Source organism: Engraulis encrasicolus, chromosome 4, assembly GCF_034702125.1.
Source record: "Engraulis encrasicolus isolate BLACKSEA-1 chromosome 4, IST_EnEncr_1.0, whole genome shotgun sequence".
Classification (NCBI taxonomy): Eukaryota; Metazoa; Chordata; class Actinopteri; order Clupeiformes; family Engraulidae; genus Engraulis; species Engraulis encrasicolus.
The window spans coordinates 12,031,120-12,046,925 of record NC_085860.1 but is presented as its reverse complement, the minus strand read 5'-3'; the positions used below and the strand labels follow the sequence as shown (position 1 = coordinate 12,046,925).

The 15,806-nt window shown below is 40.5% G+C and overlaps 1 protein-coding gene across 1 annotated transcript; it reads left to right on the top strand.

The window, feature by feature from the left end:
• Positions 1-5,728: 5,728 nt before the first annotated feature.
• LOC134447297 (gastrula zinc finger protein XlCGF7.1-like) lies at positions 5,729-11,763 on the top strand. Its single transcript, XM_063196697.1, has 3 exons — positions 5,729-5,975; positions 7,125-8,229; positions 11,423-11,763. Exons 1-2 carry the CDS (start codon positions 5,804-5,806, stop codon positions 7,829-7,831), a joined length of 879 nt encoding a protein of 292 aa, XP_063052767.1. The 5' UTR covers positions 5,729-5,803; the 3' UTR covers positions 7,832-8,229; positions 11,423-11,763.
• The last annotated feature ends 4,043 nt before the right edge of the window (positions 11,764-15,806 follow it).

Genomic DNA, 15,806 nt, shown 5'->3' with positions numbered 1-15,806 from the left:
TCTGATTGTCTCTGGGATTCAAATCCAGTCACATATCTGAGAGAGAAAGACGTCCTTTCAGAAGATCTAGGGTGCTGCATGTGGAAATGTATTCTCTCTCTTTCTCTGTCTCTCTCTTCTCCTCCTCCTCCTCCTCCTCCTCCTCCTCCTCCTTACACCAAATGCATTCTACAGTATATCACAAAAGTGAATACACCCCTCACAGTTTTTGCAGATTTCCTTTTCATAGGAAAGCATTACAGAAATGTCACTTTGACACAATGATTAGTGAACTTTTAACAACATATTTAACCGCTTAAATTTCTTGTTCGCTCAGAAAAAAACAAAATACAGCCATTAATGTTTGAACATGTACTCACAAAAGTGAGTACACCCCAGATTCAAATCCGGTAGAGAAGGGGCTGTGTTGTCTCGAATCGTCTCGAAATGAAACGAAATGAAAAGGGATGAAAAGGGAGGTCATCAGTGTGTGTTTCAACCTTTTTTTGTATTGAGCTTTTACCTTTTGAGTCTGCATCTGGCTTAAATAGATTGGTGTGAGATTTGAATGCAATCCTATGGAGAATATCATGATCTGCTTCAGTAGTCACAGTGCATGTTGACATGCATGTTTCTTTTAGGTGTATTTCAGATTACCAATGTTGACAGCATCCATGCATCCCCAAACCATGTCAGTCCCACTACCATGCTTGGCTTTTGATAGGATACACTTTTTTTTGTAAAACTCACTTGTTTACCACCACACATGCTTGACACCATCTAAAGCAAATTGGTTTATCTTGGTCTCTTCAGATCACACGACATGGTTCCAGGGATCCATATCCTTGGTCTGTTCATCTCTCTTGAGACCAAGATAAGCAAATTTGCCTTAGATGGTGTCAAGCATGTGTGGTGGTAAACAAGTGAGTTTTAAAAAAAGTGCATCTTCTCAATAGCCAAGCATGGTAGTGGGACTGACATGGTTTGGGGATGCATGAATGCTGTCAGCATTGGCAATCTGAAATACACCTATAAGAAACATGCATGTCAACATGCACTGTTACTACTGAAGCAGATCATGATTTCTCCATAGGTTTACATTCAAATCAAACACCAATCTATTTAAGCCAGATGCAGACTCAAAATGTAAAAGTTCAATGCAAAGAAAGGTTGAAACGCACACTGATGACATCCCTTTTCATTTCGTTTCATTTTGAGACGATTCGAGCCAACACAGCCCCTTCTCTACCGGATTTTTATCTGGGGTGTACTCACTTTTGTGAGTACATGTTCAAACATTAATGGCTCTATTTTGTTTTTTTCTGGATGAACAAGAAATTCAAGCAGTTAAATAAGGTGTTACAAGGTCACTAATCATTGTGTCAAAGTGAAATTTCTGTAATGCTTTCCTATGAAAAGATATACTCAAAAGTCTGCAAAAACTGTGAGGGTGTATTCACTTTTGTGATATACTGTACCTGTGAAACTAGAGTTGTGGCGTTCGTGAACGAGCCAATTCTTTTGAACGGCTCTCAGAAGTGAACGATGGGAACCGTATCACAGCTGGGGGAGCCACTTAACCACTTTTTTTTTGTTAATTTTGCATTCATTTGAACACATTCACTACCAAGTCACGTAAAAATGCGTTTAGCCTCCCGAACCGTAAAATTACGTTTTTACATTTTTTTATTGGATCCTGAATCTACACATTTTAATGCACATTCTGTGTGATTTTCGTAATAATGTGATGAACAGAACTGACATAGATCATGAAAACACCTACAAAGTCAAAACTCCTACAAAGTCAGGATCTGGATATTTCATCATCTGTGCATTTTATTACACACAGTATTTGAGTTTTATTATAGCCAGTCAAACCACTTCCTGATCACGTCATGTCATGTCTCGACTTACTTCCTGGGCTGGAGAATCAAAACATACTTGCCTTGCTTGCTAGCTAGCCTATTCCTGAACATATGGAAGGATTAGGAGTTTTGCTGCCATCAGGATAGGTGTAAAATGGAAGGTTGTAATGAAAAACAGCATGCAACACAGCAGGAAGTAACCTACTTTTGGGTACTTGAGTACTTTGGCACGTCTACTTTTATCTACAGTACGAAAACTGCCAGTCAAGTGACATTAGCCAGCTAGCATTTCAGATGCTCTGAACTGCCTGACCAGGTGATTTTTGCACCAAAATAGTTTACTTGGAAGCTACTGGAGTTGTTCTTTGGGCGCGAAAATGCATTTAGACCCACAATTTAATCTCGGAGAATCAGAGCGCACTCATGACAAAAAAGGCTTTATCTCAGTTCGAATGTTCAAAATCGCAATTTTTACCTAAACCAGTGCGCTTTAAGTGAAATAACTTCGGAATGGAACAAGCTAGAAACAAACCGTAAAAATATACAGACAGCTTAGTCCTTGGGCTTTCGAACAAACCCTGACATGTGTCTGTGGGTTGAAGACAAAATATTCGGTGGCTGTTCAAAAAATGACATAAAATGATGAAATTGGCTGGGAGTCTACGGTTGAATTCCAAAAAACGGCTGGTATTGAATGTGTTAAGCACGTGGCCTTGACGTGAGTACTTTTTTGGAAAAAAACAAAACAAATTTCTGCCTTAAAGAGTGGTCAAAATATTACATTCTAAACACTGAATAAATAATTTTTTAAAAGAGCCAAAAGAGCTAGTTTTTTGAACGGCTCTTTGAAAGGAACGAGCCACTATGACCCGGATCCCGTATCAAGGATCCCGGATCTCTACCTGAAACTTTAAAAGCTGTTTACTGCTTCAGTATCAGCAGATATTCCACACAGGGGAAAAGCCTTATCAGTGCACTACACCAGGAATGCACAACTCAAAGTAATATCATACTGTGATACTGTGTAGGTAGATAACGGTTAGGTATGGGTGTCATTTCGGTTCAGGGGCCACATACAAACAATTTCATCTCAAGTGGGCCGGATCACTAAGGTAATTGCATAATATTACAAGTTTCGGAATTACACTGTTTTGTCATATCAGATACACATTGCTAGTAAATCATGAATTGGAAGACAGCAGATATATCCGGGGCACTGGCTGTAAATGACAAGCAAAAAAGGCAATTTTACTATCAAGTTCTGAAAACCTGAAATATGACACACCTGCAGCACCTTTGTAATGGGCAAGAGGATCAGCTACAAACTAAAGAGTTTATTGTCATTGTCGAAAAGGCAACAGAATTGTGTTTGGAGTGCAACACTCAGTGGTAGTGGTAGCAGCAGATTCCTAAGTAAAATGCATTACACGTAAACGTGACACCAGTGCTTGATTCCTCCCCCCCATCCCATGGTTTTATTGTTATTTATTCCCACTTACTTCAAGTCTTACTAGTGCTTCTTTATCTACTTTCACTTGTTGTTTTATGTACCTCTTGTTTTTATTTGCTCTGTGAATCACATTGAAATGCTTTTATGTAGGAAATGCGCTCTATAAATAAATTTGACTTGACTTGACTATCAACTGTGTGTATTGTGTTGGTGGCAGGGGCGGTCGTAGGCGTAGACCGACAGGGCAATTACCCCCTTAGCGCAGCATTCTGGCTCTCTGTAATGTCATAGCAATGTTGTTATGATGTAGTTAACTCATTGGCTGCCTTGGCCGTCGAATGACGTCATTTCGAATAGTGACGCCCCCTGCCTTCGACGTCGTTCGCCGATAATTGCGTTTTTTTACAGCCAGGCCTCGAGGACGGTCTGACCTATCTTGTGTATAAATTTCAAGCCTCTAGGCATTTTCTAACTGTTCCTGTAGGTGGCAGAAGTGTCCTTAGGAACAGTCAAGGCAGGGCTTTAGTTCAGACCAGGAGGAAATGTCAAGACAAAAACACCCCTTTTTTACTATTATAATCTCAAAAGTAGCATAGCAAAATCATTTTTGAAAGTAAAGCACCTGTGACAGTAGTCTACTTTCTTGCCCTCTGATTTTAACACAGGTAGGCTACTGATTTTAGTGTCAGAGCCTGACCAAAAAAAAAACCTTCCTCTCATGACCAAAATACAACCCCCTGTTGCTATCTAGCTAGAAGGCATTGTAGCTAGCTTGCCCAAAATACACCATGAGATGATCTGTGTGGCAACCTTTCATTTTGGATAATGTGATCAGCCTACACAACATCAGGATGATGCTTACAAAATATCATCTAACAGGAGAATGCACGGGACTAGTGGTGATGTTGGGAATGCTTGGCTATAAATTTTGCTACGCTAGCTAGCTAGCTAGCACGAAATCGCTAACAACTTACAACTAAGCCTAAATAAAGGAGCCTTGGTAAGTCAACTATTTTTACTCATTCTATAGTTATTTTTTATGGATCTGTATAGTATGATCAGCTTACAGTATCATCAAAAAAGACAGGGGGGTTGCAGATTCTTGGAACAGAGTAGCCTTTGTGCCTGGTCAGATGCAGTCAGCTCACATGAGAAAGCATTGCACTTAGCCTCAGACCAGCTAGCCTTCACCACTCCAATCGGCTTGTGAAATGTTGGATATGTTATCATTATCAAAAGAAAATTCATTGAACAATATATGACAAGATCACTATAGCAGAACCATGATGACAGTAATCATCAATCTGCAAATTGTCCGCTCTGCCAAAGAAGCTGCAGTAAGCTACGCTAAGCGGAGCTGCCTGCCTACCTGCCTCCCTCCTCCACAAGACACAACACGGTACTATTTCTGGAGGAAATAAACCAGCGGTGATTCATTCTCCAACGAGGGGAGAGAGAGCACAATCAGAGGGAGAGGGAGAGGGAGGGAGTTCCCGGAGTTAGGGGCACCTGCTGTCATGATCCATTCTGTGCGCCAGCAACTAAACCAAAACACCCTTGTTTTCGAGTCCACCCCCGTTATATTTCAGTATATTAGGTTGAAAAGATCATACAAACGATCTTTTGTTCAGGCTACAGATGACAGAAGACTCTGTAATAGCATCTGATAGGTTTGGAGTTGTTAGGACGATGCCATTATGGGCAAAAACGTTTGCAGTTATAGTTCTACTTCAAATGGCGTTTTCTCAGCTTTTTGGCTAGAAAGCGAATTCCACTTAATTTCAACAGATGATTATGAAAGAACGGAAAGGGGTAGAGAGACACCGTTTTTTTCTGATGACAGATGAGCGTCTAATCTGTGTTTTGATAGGTATGGTGTTGACATAGACACAGAACTCAATTTTCTGTGAGCCTCCAAAAAACACCCAAAATGCTGAAAATCTCTGGCACTCCGAGGTACTCTTTTATGAAAATGGCTGGCAGCCAATGAGTTAAGCATTTTCAGCAAGTGAGTAGGGTTGCCGGTGACCCCAGCTGCAGTAAGAGGCTACTGTATGTAAACCACAAGAACATTTCATTACAACCAGACGAAATTTACTGATAGCGAAATAAAATAAATACAGGGCCTAAAATACCGGGTCACCCCCAAATGAGAGAAAAGGCCTGATCGCACTACAGCTGCTACAGTACCAGTTTCAAAACACTCACAGTGGAGTCTATAGCTCAGGACTCTTTGTGGAATTCAAATGACTTTTCACATTGAGAGCCGTTATCACCCTCTGGATCCTGAAACCACAAGCTTCTCCCATTTACACCTTGATGGGTGACACCCTTTTCTCAACTAACGAGGGGAGTGGTCTACAGCTCCACCTCTACTAGTGGCCCAGGGATAAATATCCTGGCTACCTTCCATTAGGTCAGAACTGCAGAAGATTTGGTTAAAAAGGGTAATCTGCAAAAGGCACTTCAGCTTGCTAAAACTCTGATCCTTTGACTGCTCAGAAGCTGCATGAATGAGAATCTTCATAGACACCCATCACAACTCGCAATGAATATGGATGCCATAAAGGAAGAGGACATCTATGACTTTCTACCAGAGCATGTGTCTGCTGACACGAAAGATTGTGGTACTATGACAGCAATTTGCAAAGAAGAACACAGTGAAGACATGACCCCAATAGGTAAGTTTCAGAACATAAAAACTAGTTTTGAAATTTCTGTAAAGCACACTGTGTTTTTTTTTAACAATAAATGTTTAGAGTTTTGATCCCAAACTCTCCTTGATCCTGATGATTCACTGCATAAAAATCCACCATATGTTTATAAATCCACCATATGGGCGCACACACACACAGACACATGCAAAAACATGCATAACCTACCTCAATACTAAAAGCTTGCCTAAGGGTCCCGTTCCCCACACAGGCTCAAGCGACTCTGTGACTCAAGTGACAACTGTGAGCTGCTAACAGCCACATTTCCACAACAAAAGGAGTGTCCACAGTGGGTCCAAAGGGTCAAATGACCCTCTTGTGGGTCTTTTAGGTAAAAAGGTCAATTGACCCCTCCGTGGTAGTTCTAGTGTTAAAGAGTATCTAAGAGTAAAGATATCTTTCTTTCGTTTATATCTGGTTGTTTATGTCTGACAACTTTTAACCAAAAGTGCAGTGTAATCCTGTTAAATGCAGATAATTTCTAGAACTTCATAATGGCAGACAATTGTGGAAATTCTTTTTTTCATGCATGAATACTTAGAACTTGACAGTGTGGTAAGTCTTTGTGAAAAAGGTAACATTTTTGAATGGGCAGCATGAATTCTGGAAAAACATTAAAATATTACACAGTGTACCTTTAAATATTAGGTGTAATTGGAAAACTAAATGTTTGGTGTGTGCGCCTTTACTTTGAACCGTGTATTGCTTGGTCTGTGTATTCTCACTAAAAGTTAGAGCCACTAATAGAACGAGGTGTGCACATGTTTTGTGTCATATGATATTTATTAAAAATATCTCCAGATTGAAGACATTGAAAGGCGCTAACAGCTGGTGCTCCAATTCATGTCCTAAGAGTTTTTTTTTTTTTTTCAAATTTTCAACGCTATTATATACTATACTACTCAAGCCTTGAGTGCGCCTCATTATTTTACTTTTTAAATATTGAGCTGAAAATGTCAGTGCATATAGTTGGAAAACATTATGAAAACATTTGAAGGAATCTCCATTAGACTACCCTTGTGTAAAAACTATTTGCCATATCTGAAATTGATTATATATTCTAGCCTATAATTAATCTGTTGTGAAGGTAAAACTTATCTGGTTTTCTTTCCTCAGATGAAAACCAGGCAACTCATAACAATACGGACCAACACCACTGTCCCACATGTGGAAAAGGATTTGCGTGGAAAAGCAATCTGTTCAAGCATCAGAGAACCCACACTGGAGAAAAGCTTTACCAATGTACTACATGTGGACAAGACTTTTCACAAAAAACTAATCTCATCAGGCATCAGAGAATCCACACTGAAGAAAGGCCTTACCAATGTACTACATGTGGAAAAGACTTTTCACAAAAAAGTAATCTCATCACCCATCAGAGAATGCATACTGGTGAAAGGCCTTACCAGTGTACTACATATGGAACAGGCTTTACAAAAAAATGTGTTCTGATCACCCACCAGAGAACCCATACTGGAGAAAGGCCTTACCAGTGTACTACATGTGGAAAAGGCTTTACGAAGAAATGTACCCTGATCATCCACCAGAGAACCCATACTGGTGAAAGGCCTTACCTGTGTACTACATGTGGGAATGGCTTTAGACAGAAAGGAGATCTCATCACCCATCAAATAACCCATACCGGAGAAAGCCCTTACCAGTGTGTTACATGTGGAAAATATTTTACACAGAAAAGTAATCTCATCAGGCATCAGAGAATCCATACTGGTGAAAGGCCTTACCAATGTACCACATGTGGAAAAGGCTTTACACAGAAAAATGATCTCAACAAGCATCAGAAAATCCACATTGACTACAAGTAACACTGGTTCACAAGGCCTGCATTACTCTGAAGACGAATGACAGAACATCTGAATTTTGTATTTGGGCCTCAGATATTCAACAAAAAATGTGCTTGATTTCAATTTATTTGTAGTGAGGTTCATGATTTAGCTCATACTAAACGAAAAACACATCTCACATTATTACCTCTACAGTAGGTTATCCCTTTTTACCATATTTTATAACTCAATATTTCCAGAGGGCTCCCTAGATAGAATTATAATATAGAACCGAAAGAACCGTAATGCATATTTAGTTGATTTTGTCACTCCTATAGTGATCATTTAGTTAATGAACTCAATTACTACTGTTGCTACTAGTACTAATACTTTCGTTTTATATTGCACCTTTCAAAAACACCCACAGGCATGATATCAGTGTAGCAGAGGCGATTCCTCTTTGAGTACAAGGGAGGCGCCGCCTCCTGTCCAAAATCACGGAGAATAGTATGTAAACTAATGCTTTACACAACTTAATAACATTGCTATTTCAGACCCAGCTCCATAGAAAATGCATGTGCTCAACTTAGAGATGAAACCAATCTGTTATAAGATCCCGAGGCTCGCACGAGTTTTTTTCCGCTCATGACAACGCAAGCGAGTCGAGTCTCAATGGACTTCAATGGCATGTGGGATTGTACGATTTTTCAATGGCAAAATGCTAAACGGTCATTGGCTATTGCCGTGAAATTTTTTTGATTTTGAGACTGAGCCTCACTGGGAGTGAATGGAGAAGAGAGAGGAGGGGGGAGGGACCGGAGACTGGAGCTCCGACTTGTGATTGGGTGAACCCCGTGTCAGTAGGCTACAGTTGATTTCATTTCGAAATGCGGATATGTTATTAATTTGACTGAGAAGTTTCGTCGTGGTAACCAGTGGGGAAGCTATTCATTGCGGTGTACTCCAGTTTTGTGTATATTCTTGTAAACCTAGTGACACTAGTGTTGCGAATAAAGTCTTAGTGGCATGTCCTTATCCTTTTTAATCTCCCAATTCAAAAGTTGAAGTTGCCTACTTTTCGTTAGGGCTAGCTTGCAAGAAAGAGCTATGCAAAATGCCAAGCATTGTGGATTAAATTCTGGCGAATTCCAGTCGTCCTTATGAGGAGAAAATGAATATCAAGGAGCAGAGCAGAGCACTGCCTAATATTGACTTGGTGAAAAAGGTAGGGAAGAACAACCGTTTCTTTTGAGCTTTCGTGGTGTCTTATCAACTGGTTAACTGCCAAGTCCCGTGAGTGGCGAGTCCTTGTTTCCTACTGTGTTGGCAATGTCTGGTAAATAATTAAAGGTTTTGCGACCTCTAGTGGTAAGTTAAGCCGTGCACCCAGTAATGAACAAAGACAACGAAGGCAAACAATCACATCATTGTGGCGGAGGTAGGCCTAATGACAAGGGAGTAACTTTGACTTTGACATTGGTAGGGACATAAAATTGGTGGGGGTTCGGGGGTTTCTCCCCCGAGAAAATTTAGAAAATACAGTTGTTAAAAGTACAATTTTAACGCAATATGTGAATGTATTAGCCTATGAATGAATGTAGCTCAATGGTTTTAGAGGGGGATGATTTTTGACAATTTTCATTGTGTGTGTGTGTGTGTGGGGGGGGGGCTGATTATCAATCATAAGTTCATGGCACACAGATGTTATATCAATGAGCAGATGATATGTCAACGAGCGTTCCTTAGGAAGTTGGTCTTTCAATCACACGGTTGCAGGCTTAAATCCCACCCTTAGGCTACCTCTGTTTACACCTCCATCCATGACTGGAGTGAAATTGACCAAAGCAGCTAGTTCTGATACAACATTGCTCCAGAGACTTTTACCAAATAACATATAAGTCGCTTTGTGTTCAAATGTCAGCAAAGTGGTATTGCCTAACATGAAAATGATCACCAGTTCTGCCAATAGGCCTAGCCTACTCACTTTATTGACATTTAGGCCTATTTTAACAGCAACAAAAATGACACTGACATTTGCAAACCTTTTCTTGAAATAAAAAATAAATAAGACGGGGCCTAGAAAAAAAATGTTTTGGTTCCGGTGCCGACTGACCCTTTTTATCCTCCAAAAGCTGTGTGGACTGTTGTAGCCTACATACAAAACAACACACTTCTTCATTCTCATCTAACTCCCTATATCTCGCTTTCTTCCTGCCTGTAGCTGTGTTAGCATCATAGCAGCCTACAGGCAACACACATGCGCGTGCAAGTGTCTTTGCGCAGCGCGTCTTGACAGAAATCCCAGCGATGTCACCGCATAGTTGCGCACCAACTGTGTCACGTTGTAGGCGAATTTTAATGTTACAACATACCAGTTAGCTTTGTAGCCCTTCTACATGACCGAAATGCAATACAACACAATGATTAGGTGTAGGCCCTATCTGCGATTTTTGAATGATGTTGGTTACATACTCGTCATGGAAGAAGGCTTCCATTTCAGTCGCGTTGGATGTTCAGCGAGATCAGAACCTAGTCGCAGCAATTAGTCTAGGCTACTCAAGTAGTCCTACAGTTAAATAGACTGTAAAACAAAGCCAGGTTAATTTAATATGAAAGAAGGGAAATGTTTTGCCGAAGTGTACCTTTAGGAACTCTTTCATTTACCACATGGGTCGCGTTAACAGAGGTTTGTCCGTCATTGACAGTTTTTTTTTTAAAGGAAGACTGAAGATTCTGAAGCCTGCCCGTCCTTTCGATGATAGTTTAAATAGGCTACACCCGTATCAGTAGATCAAATGTGCATTTCAATTCGTTATTATCTGCGCTGCGCAGAGACCACATTTCTTCTTAAATAGGCCACTTTATCCTTCACCTTTCTCCGCCTCTCTCTGCTTGTCACGCAACTATTACGCATCTGCAGAGCTCCGTTCCCTGCACCCAAATAGTGAATTAGAAATTGCCGATGATGTCGGCACAACTGTTCGAATAGGCTAATTAAGATTCAGAACCGTTTGTAGGCCTATACGTAGGGCTAGGCTACTACATTTCCCCACAATCTGATTTAATGGCAGGGCGAAGTTATCCCTCTATCGTCTTTCATAAAAGTTTCATAGGCCTATCATAAAAGGTTTTTTTTCATATCATATCCTCAGGCGTCGCCACAAACTCCTCGCTTGAAACAAAAAGTAGGCGGGCCTATGTACCAGAAATAGTAACGCACGGTGTCTTAAATAACTTTAATCTGTTTTGAAATGGTAGTTAGACTACACGTTACTGGAAAAAAAATAGTGCGACTACGTTACCGGCAACACCGGTCGTGATTACACAGTAGGGGGCTAAATATTGGTGGGGACGGTAGGGACACGTCCCCACCATAAATTACGCCCATGCCTAATGATAATAATAATAATAATAAAAACATTTCCCTATGAATAGGCTACAAGGGGGATAATGATTAATGATTAACACATTGTTTCAACAAGAGTCCTTTAGTGTGTGAGGCCATATGTGGCTCAGGACCAATGTAAGATGTGTGTCAAAATCCCCCCCCCCCCCCCCCTTTATTTTTGCGTTCTGGACATATTGTAATTGAACAGCCTCCCCTGTTTGACAGACTACCAGCCGCCACTGCAGTGTAGGTGTGTGTGGGTTAGTAATGATATCAGTGTAGGTGTGTGTGGGTAAGCAGGTGCGTGCTTGTGATCATGTGGAGAATACTGCCAATGGGAGCAGACATGACCAAGGGGTCAAATTGAAGTGCCTAAAACATTCCACTACCATAATAAGTTTGATAACCAGCGTATCCACAAACATACACAATATAAACTTTACACCCATGTTTTCTAGTGCTGTTCCTATGTAATGTTATGGTTTTTATTCGTGTGCATTGTGCCATCAGCTTATTTTAATACATCTTGAAAATCCTTCAGAAATGTATGACTTGCTTTGAGTTTAAATAAAGTGTTTTTTCATGGCTCAATGTTTATGTGAGTATTCCTTACATTGATGAAATGATTAGGAAATGACTGTATACCTTTACAAACACAGAGACCCATAGCATGTCTTTTACAACAACAGCACACTCATCAAGGGTGAGCATAGAAAAGCCACTATTGCTCATGTAAAGCTGCTAATGCTTAGACATGTTGAAATGGCTGAAGAAAACAAACCTTTACATGTTCATGACAGATTAGATTGCAATGGCTGCCATTTTATTCTCATGACAGATTGGAGTGGAATGGCTGCCATTGTTATTCTTATGCCAGACTAGAGTGTAATGGCTGCCACTGTTATTGTCGTGCCAGATTAGAGTGTAATGGCTGCCACTGTTATTGTCGTGCCAGATTAGAGTGTAATGGCTGCCATTGTTAACATTATGATGATAATGACCCTAGAATGTGTGGCTTGTAGGAGGCCTACAGTAGCTTCCTTATTGGTATGATATGTGATTGTGGAACTGCCAATGGTTTTGATGGTAAATATCCAGCTATCATTAGAACCAACTCCTATGTGACCAGCCACAGGTAAGCAGGCCACAAGTAGATAACGTCAATGGCCATTTCTCAATTTGGCTCTGATTGTCTCTGGAATTCAAATCCAGTCACATATCTGAGAAAGGAAGACATCCTTTCAGAAAATCTAGGGTGCTGCATGTGGAAATGTATTCTCTGTCTCTCTGTCTCTCTCTCTCTCCTCCTCCTCCTCCTCCTCCTCCTCCTCCTTACACCAAATGCATTCTACCTGTGAAACTAGAGTTGTGGCGTTCGTGAACGAGCCAATTCTTTTGAACGGCTCTCAGAAGTGAACGATGGGAACCGTATCACAGCTGGGGGAGCCACTTAACCACTTTTTTTTTTTTTTTTCATTCATTTTAACACATTCACTACCAAGTCAAGTAAAAATGTGTTTAGCCTCCCAAACTGTAAAATTACGTTTTTACATTTTATTATTGGATCCTGAATCTACACATTCTGATGCACATTCTGTGTGATTTTCGTAATAATGTGATGAACAGAACTGACATAGATCATGAAAACACCTACAAAGTCAAAACTCCTACAAAGTCAGGATCTGGATATTTCATCATCTGTGCATTTTATTACACACAGTATTTGAGTTTTATTATAGCCAGTCAAACCACTTCCTGATCACGTCACGTCATGTCTCGACTTACTTCCTGGGCTGGAGAATCAAAACATACTTGCCTTGCTAGCTAGCCTATTCCTGAACATATGGAAGGATTAGGAGTTTTGCTGCCATCAGGATAGGTGTAAAATGGAAGGTTGTAATGAAAAACAGCATGCAACACAGCAGGAAGTAACCTACTTTTGGGTAATTGAGTACTTTGGCACGTCTACTTTTATCTACAGAACGAAAACTGCCAGTCAAGTGACATTAGCCAGCTAGCATTTCAGATGCTCTGAACTGCCTGACCAGGTGATTTTTGCACCAAAATAGTTTACTTGGAAGCTACTGGAGTTGTTCTTTGGGCGCGAAAATGCATTTAGACCCGCAATTTAATCTCGGAGAGTCAGAGCGCACTCATGACAAAAAAGGCTTTATCTCAGTTCGAATGTTCAAAATCGCAATTTTTACCTAAACCAGTGCGCTTTAAGTGAAATAACTTCGGAATGGAACAAGCTAGAAACAAACCGTAATAATATACAGACAGCTTATTCCTTGGGCTTTCGAACAAGCCCTGACATGTGTCTGTGGGTTGAAGACAAAATATTCGGTGGGTGTTCAAAAAATGACATAAAATGATGAAATTGGCTGGGAGTCTACGGTTGAATTCCAAAAAACGGCTGGTATTGAATGTGTTAAGCCCGTGGCCTTGACGTGAGTACTTTTTTGGAAAAAAACAAAACAAATTTCTGCCTTAAAGAGTGGTCAAAATATTACATTGTAAACACTGAATAAATAATTTTAAAAAAGAGCCAAAAGAGCTAGTTTTTTGAATGGCTCTTGTAAAGGAACGAGCCACTATGACCCGGATCCCGGATCAAGGATCCCGGATCTCTACCTGAAACTTTAAAAGCTGTTTACTGCTTCAGTATCAGCAGATAGTCCACACAGGGGAAAAGCCTTATCTGTGCACTACACGAGGAATGCACAACTCAAAGTAATATCATGAGATACTGTGTAGGTAGATAACGGTTAGGTATGGGTGTCATTTCGGTTCAGGGGCCACATACAAACAATTTGATCTCAAGTGGGCCGGATCACTAATGTAATTGCATAATATTACAAGTTTCGGAACCACACTGTTTTGTCATATCAGATACACATTGCTAGTAAATCATGAAGTGGAAGACAGCAGATATATCAGGGGCACTGGCTGTAAATGACAAGCAAAAAAGGCAATTTTACTATCAAGTTCTGAAAATCTGAAATATGACACACCTGCAGCACCTTTGTAATGGGCAAGAGGATCAGCTACATAGCACAAGAGAGGAGGGAATCAAGATTTGAGATTAAAGAGTTTATTGTCATTGTTGAAAAGGCAACAGAATTGTGTTTGGAGTGCAACACTCAGTGGTAGTGGTAGCAGCAGATTCCTAAGTAAAATGCATTAGAGGTAAACTTGACACCAGTGCTTGATTCCTCCTCCCCCATCCCACTTGAAGTGCAACAAAGATTTACAAAGTGGTTCTCATCATATGACACAATGGCTTCGATACATTGACACAGAACTGCTCTTCAGTACCACATACAGTACATGCATGCAGTGGCACGCATGCACACACATTCACACAGCGGCATGGATCAACTGTGTGTATTGTCCCACATATTAAATCTAAAAATGGAGAAGCAGCTTTTAGCTACCACGCAGCAAGACTATGGAACCAGCTCCCAACTTTCCAAAGCTCCCTCCATTGATGTTTTAAAATCCCAACTCAAGACCAAATTGTTTACAGATGCTTTTGATTCTTAACTCTTTTATTCTTTGTTTTTAATGCTTCTAATTTCATTGTTTTAATACTGCTGTGGTTTTATTGTTATTTATTCCCACTTACCTCAAGTCTTACTAGTGCTTCTTTATCTACTTTCACTTGTTGTTTTATATACCTCTTGTTTTTATTTGCTCTGTGAATCACATTGAAATGCTTTTATGTAGGAAATGCGCTCTATAAATAAATTTGACTTGACTTGACTATCAACTGTGTGTATTGTGTTGGTGGCAGGGGCGGTCGTAGGCGAAGACCGACAGGGCAATTACCCCCTTAGCACAGCACTCTGGCTCTCTGTAATGTCATAGCAATGTTGTTATGATGTAGTTAAACATTTTCAGCAAGTGAATAGGGTTGCCGGTGACCCCAGCTGCAGTAAGAGGCTACTGTATCTATGCCAGCAGGACATTTCATTACAACCAGACAAAATTTACTGATAGCGAAATAAAATAAATACAGGGCCTAAAATACCGGGTCAGCTCCAAATGAGAGAAAAGGCCTGATCACACTACAGCCGCTACAGTAACAGTTTCAAAACACTCACAGTGGAGTCTTTAGCTCATGACTCTTTGTGGAATTCAAATGACTTTTCACATTGAGAGCCGTTATCACCCTCTGGATCCTGAAACCTCAAGCTTCTCCCATTTACACCTTGATGGGTGACACCCTTTTCTCAACTAACGAGGGGAGTGGTCTACAGCTCCACCTCTACTAGTGGCCCAGGGATAAATATCCTGGCTACCTTCCATTAGGTCAGAACTGCAGAAGATTTGCTTAAAAAGGGTACTCTGCAAAAGGCACTTCAGCTGGCTAAAACTCTGATCCTTTGACTGCTCAGAAGCTGCATGAATGAGAATCTTCATAGACACCCATCACAACTCGCAATGAATATGGATGCCATAAAGGAAGAGGAAATCTATGACTTTCTACCAGAGCATGTGTCTGCTGACACAAAAGATTGTGGTACTATGACAGCAATTTGCAAAGAAGAACACTGTGAAGACATGACCCCAATAGGTAAGTTTCAGAACATAAAAACGAAATGTCTGTGAAGCACACTGTGTAGG

Bases quoted from the DNA above. Each gene is read 5' to 3' on its own strand.
- LOC134447297 (XM_063196697.1), top strand. From the start codon at position 5,804: ATGAATGAGAATCTTCATAGACACCCATCACAACTCGCAATGAATATG. The intron at 5,976-7,124 runs GTAAGTTTCAGA...TTCTTTCCTCAG, and splicing joins TGAAGACATGACCCCAATAG to ATGAAAACCAGGCAACTCAT.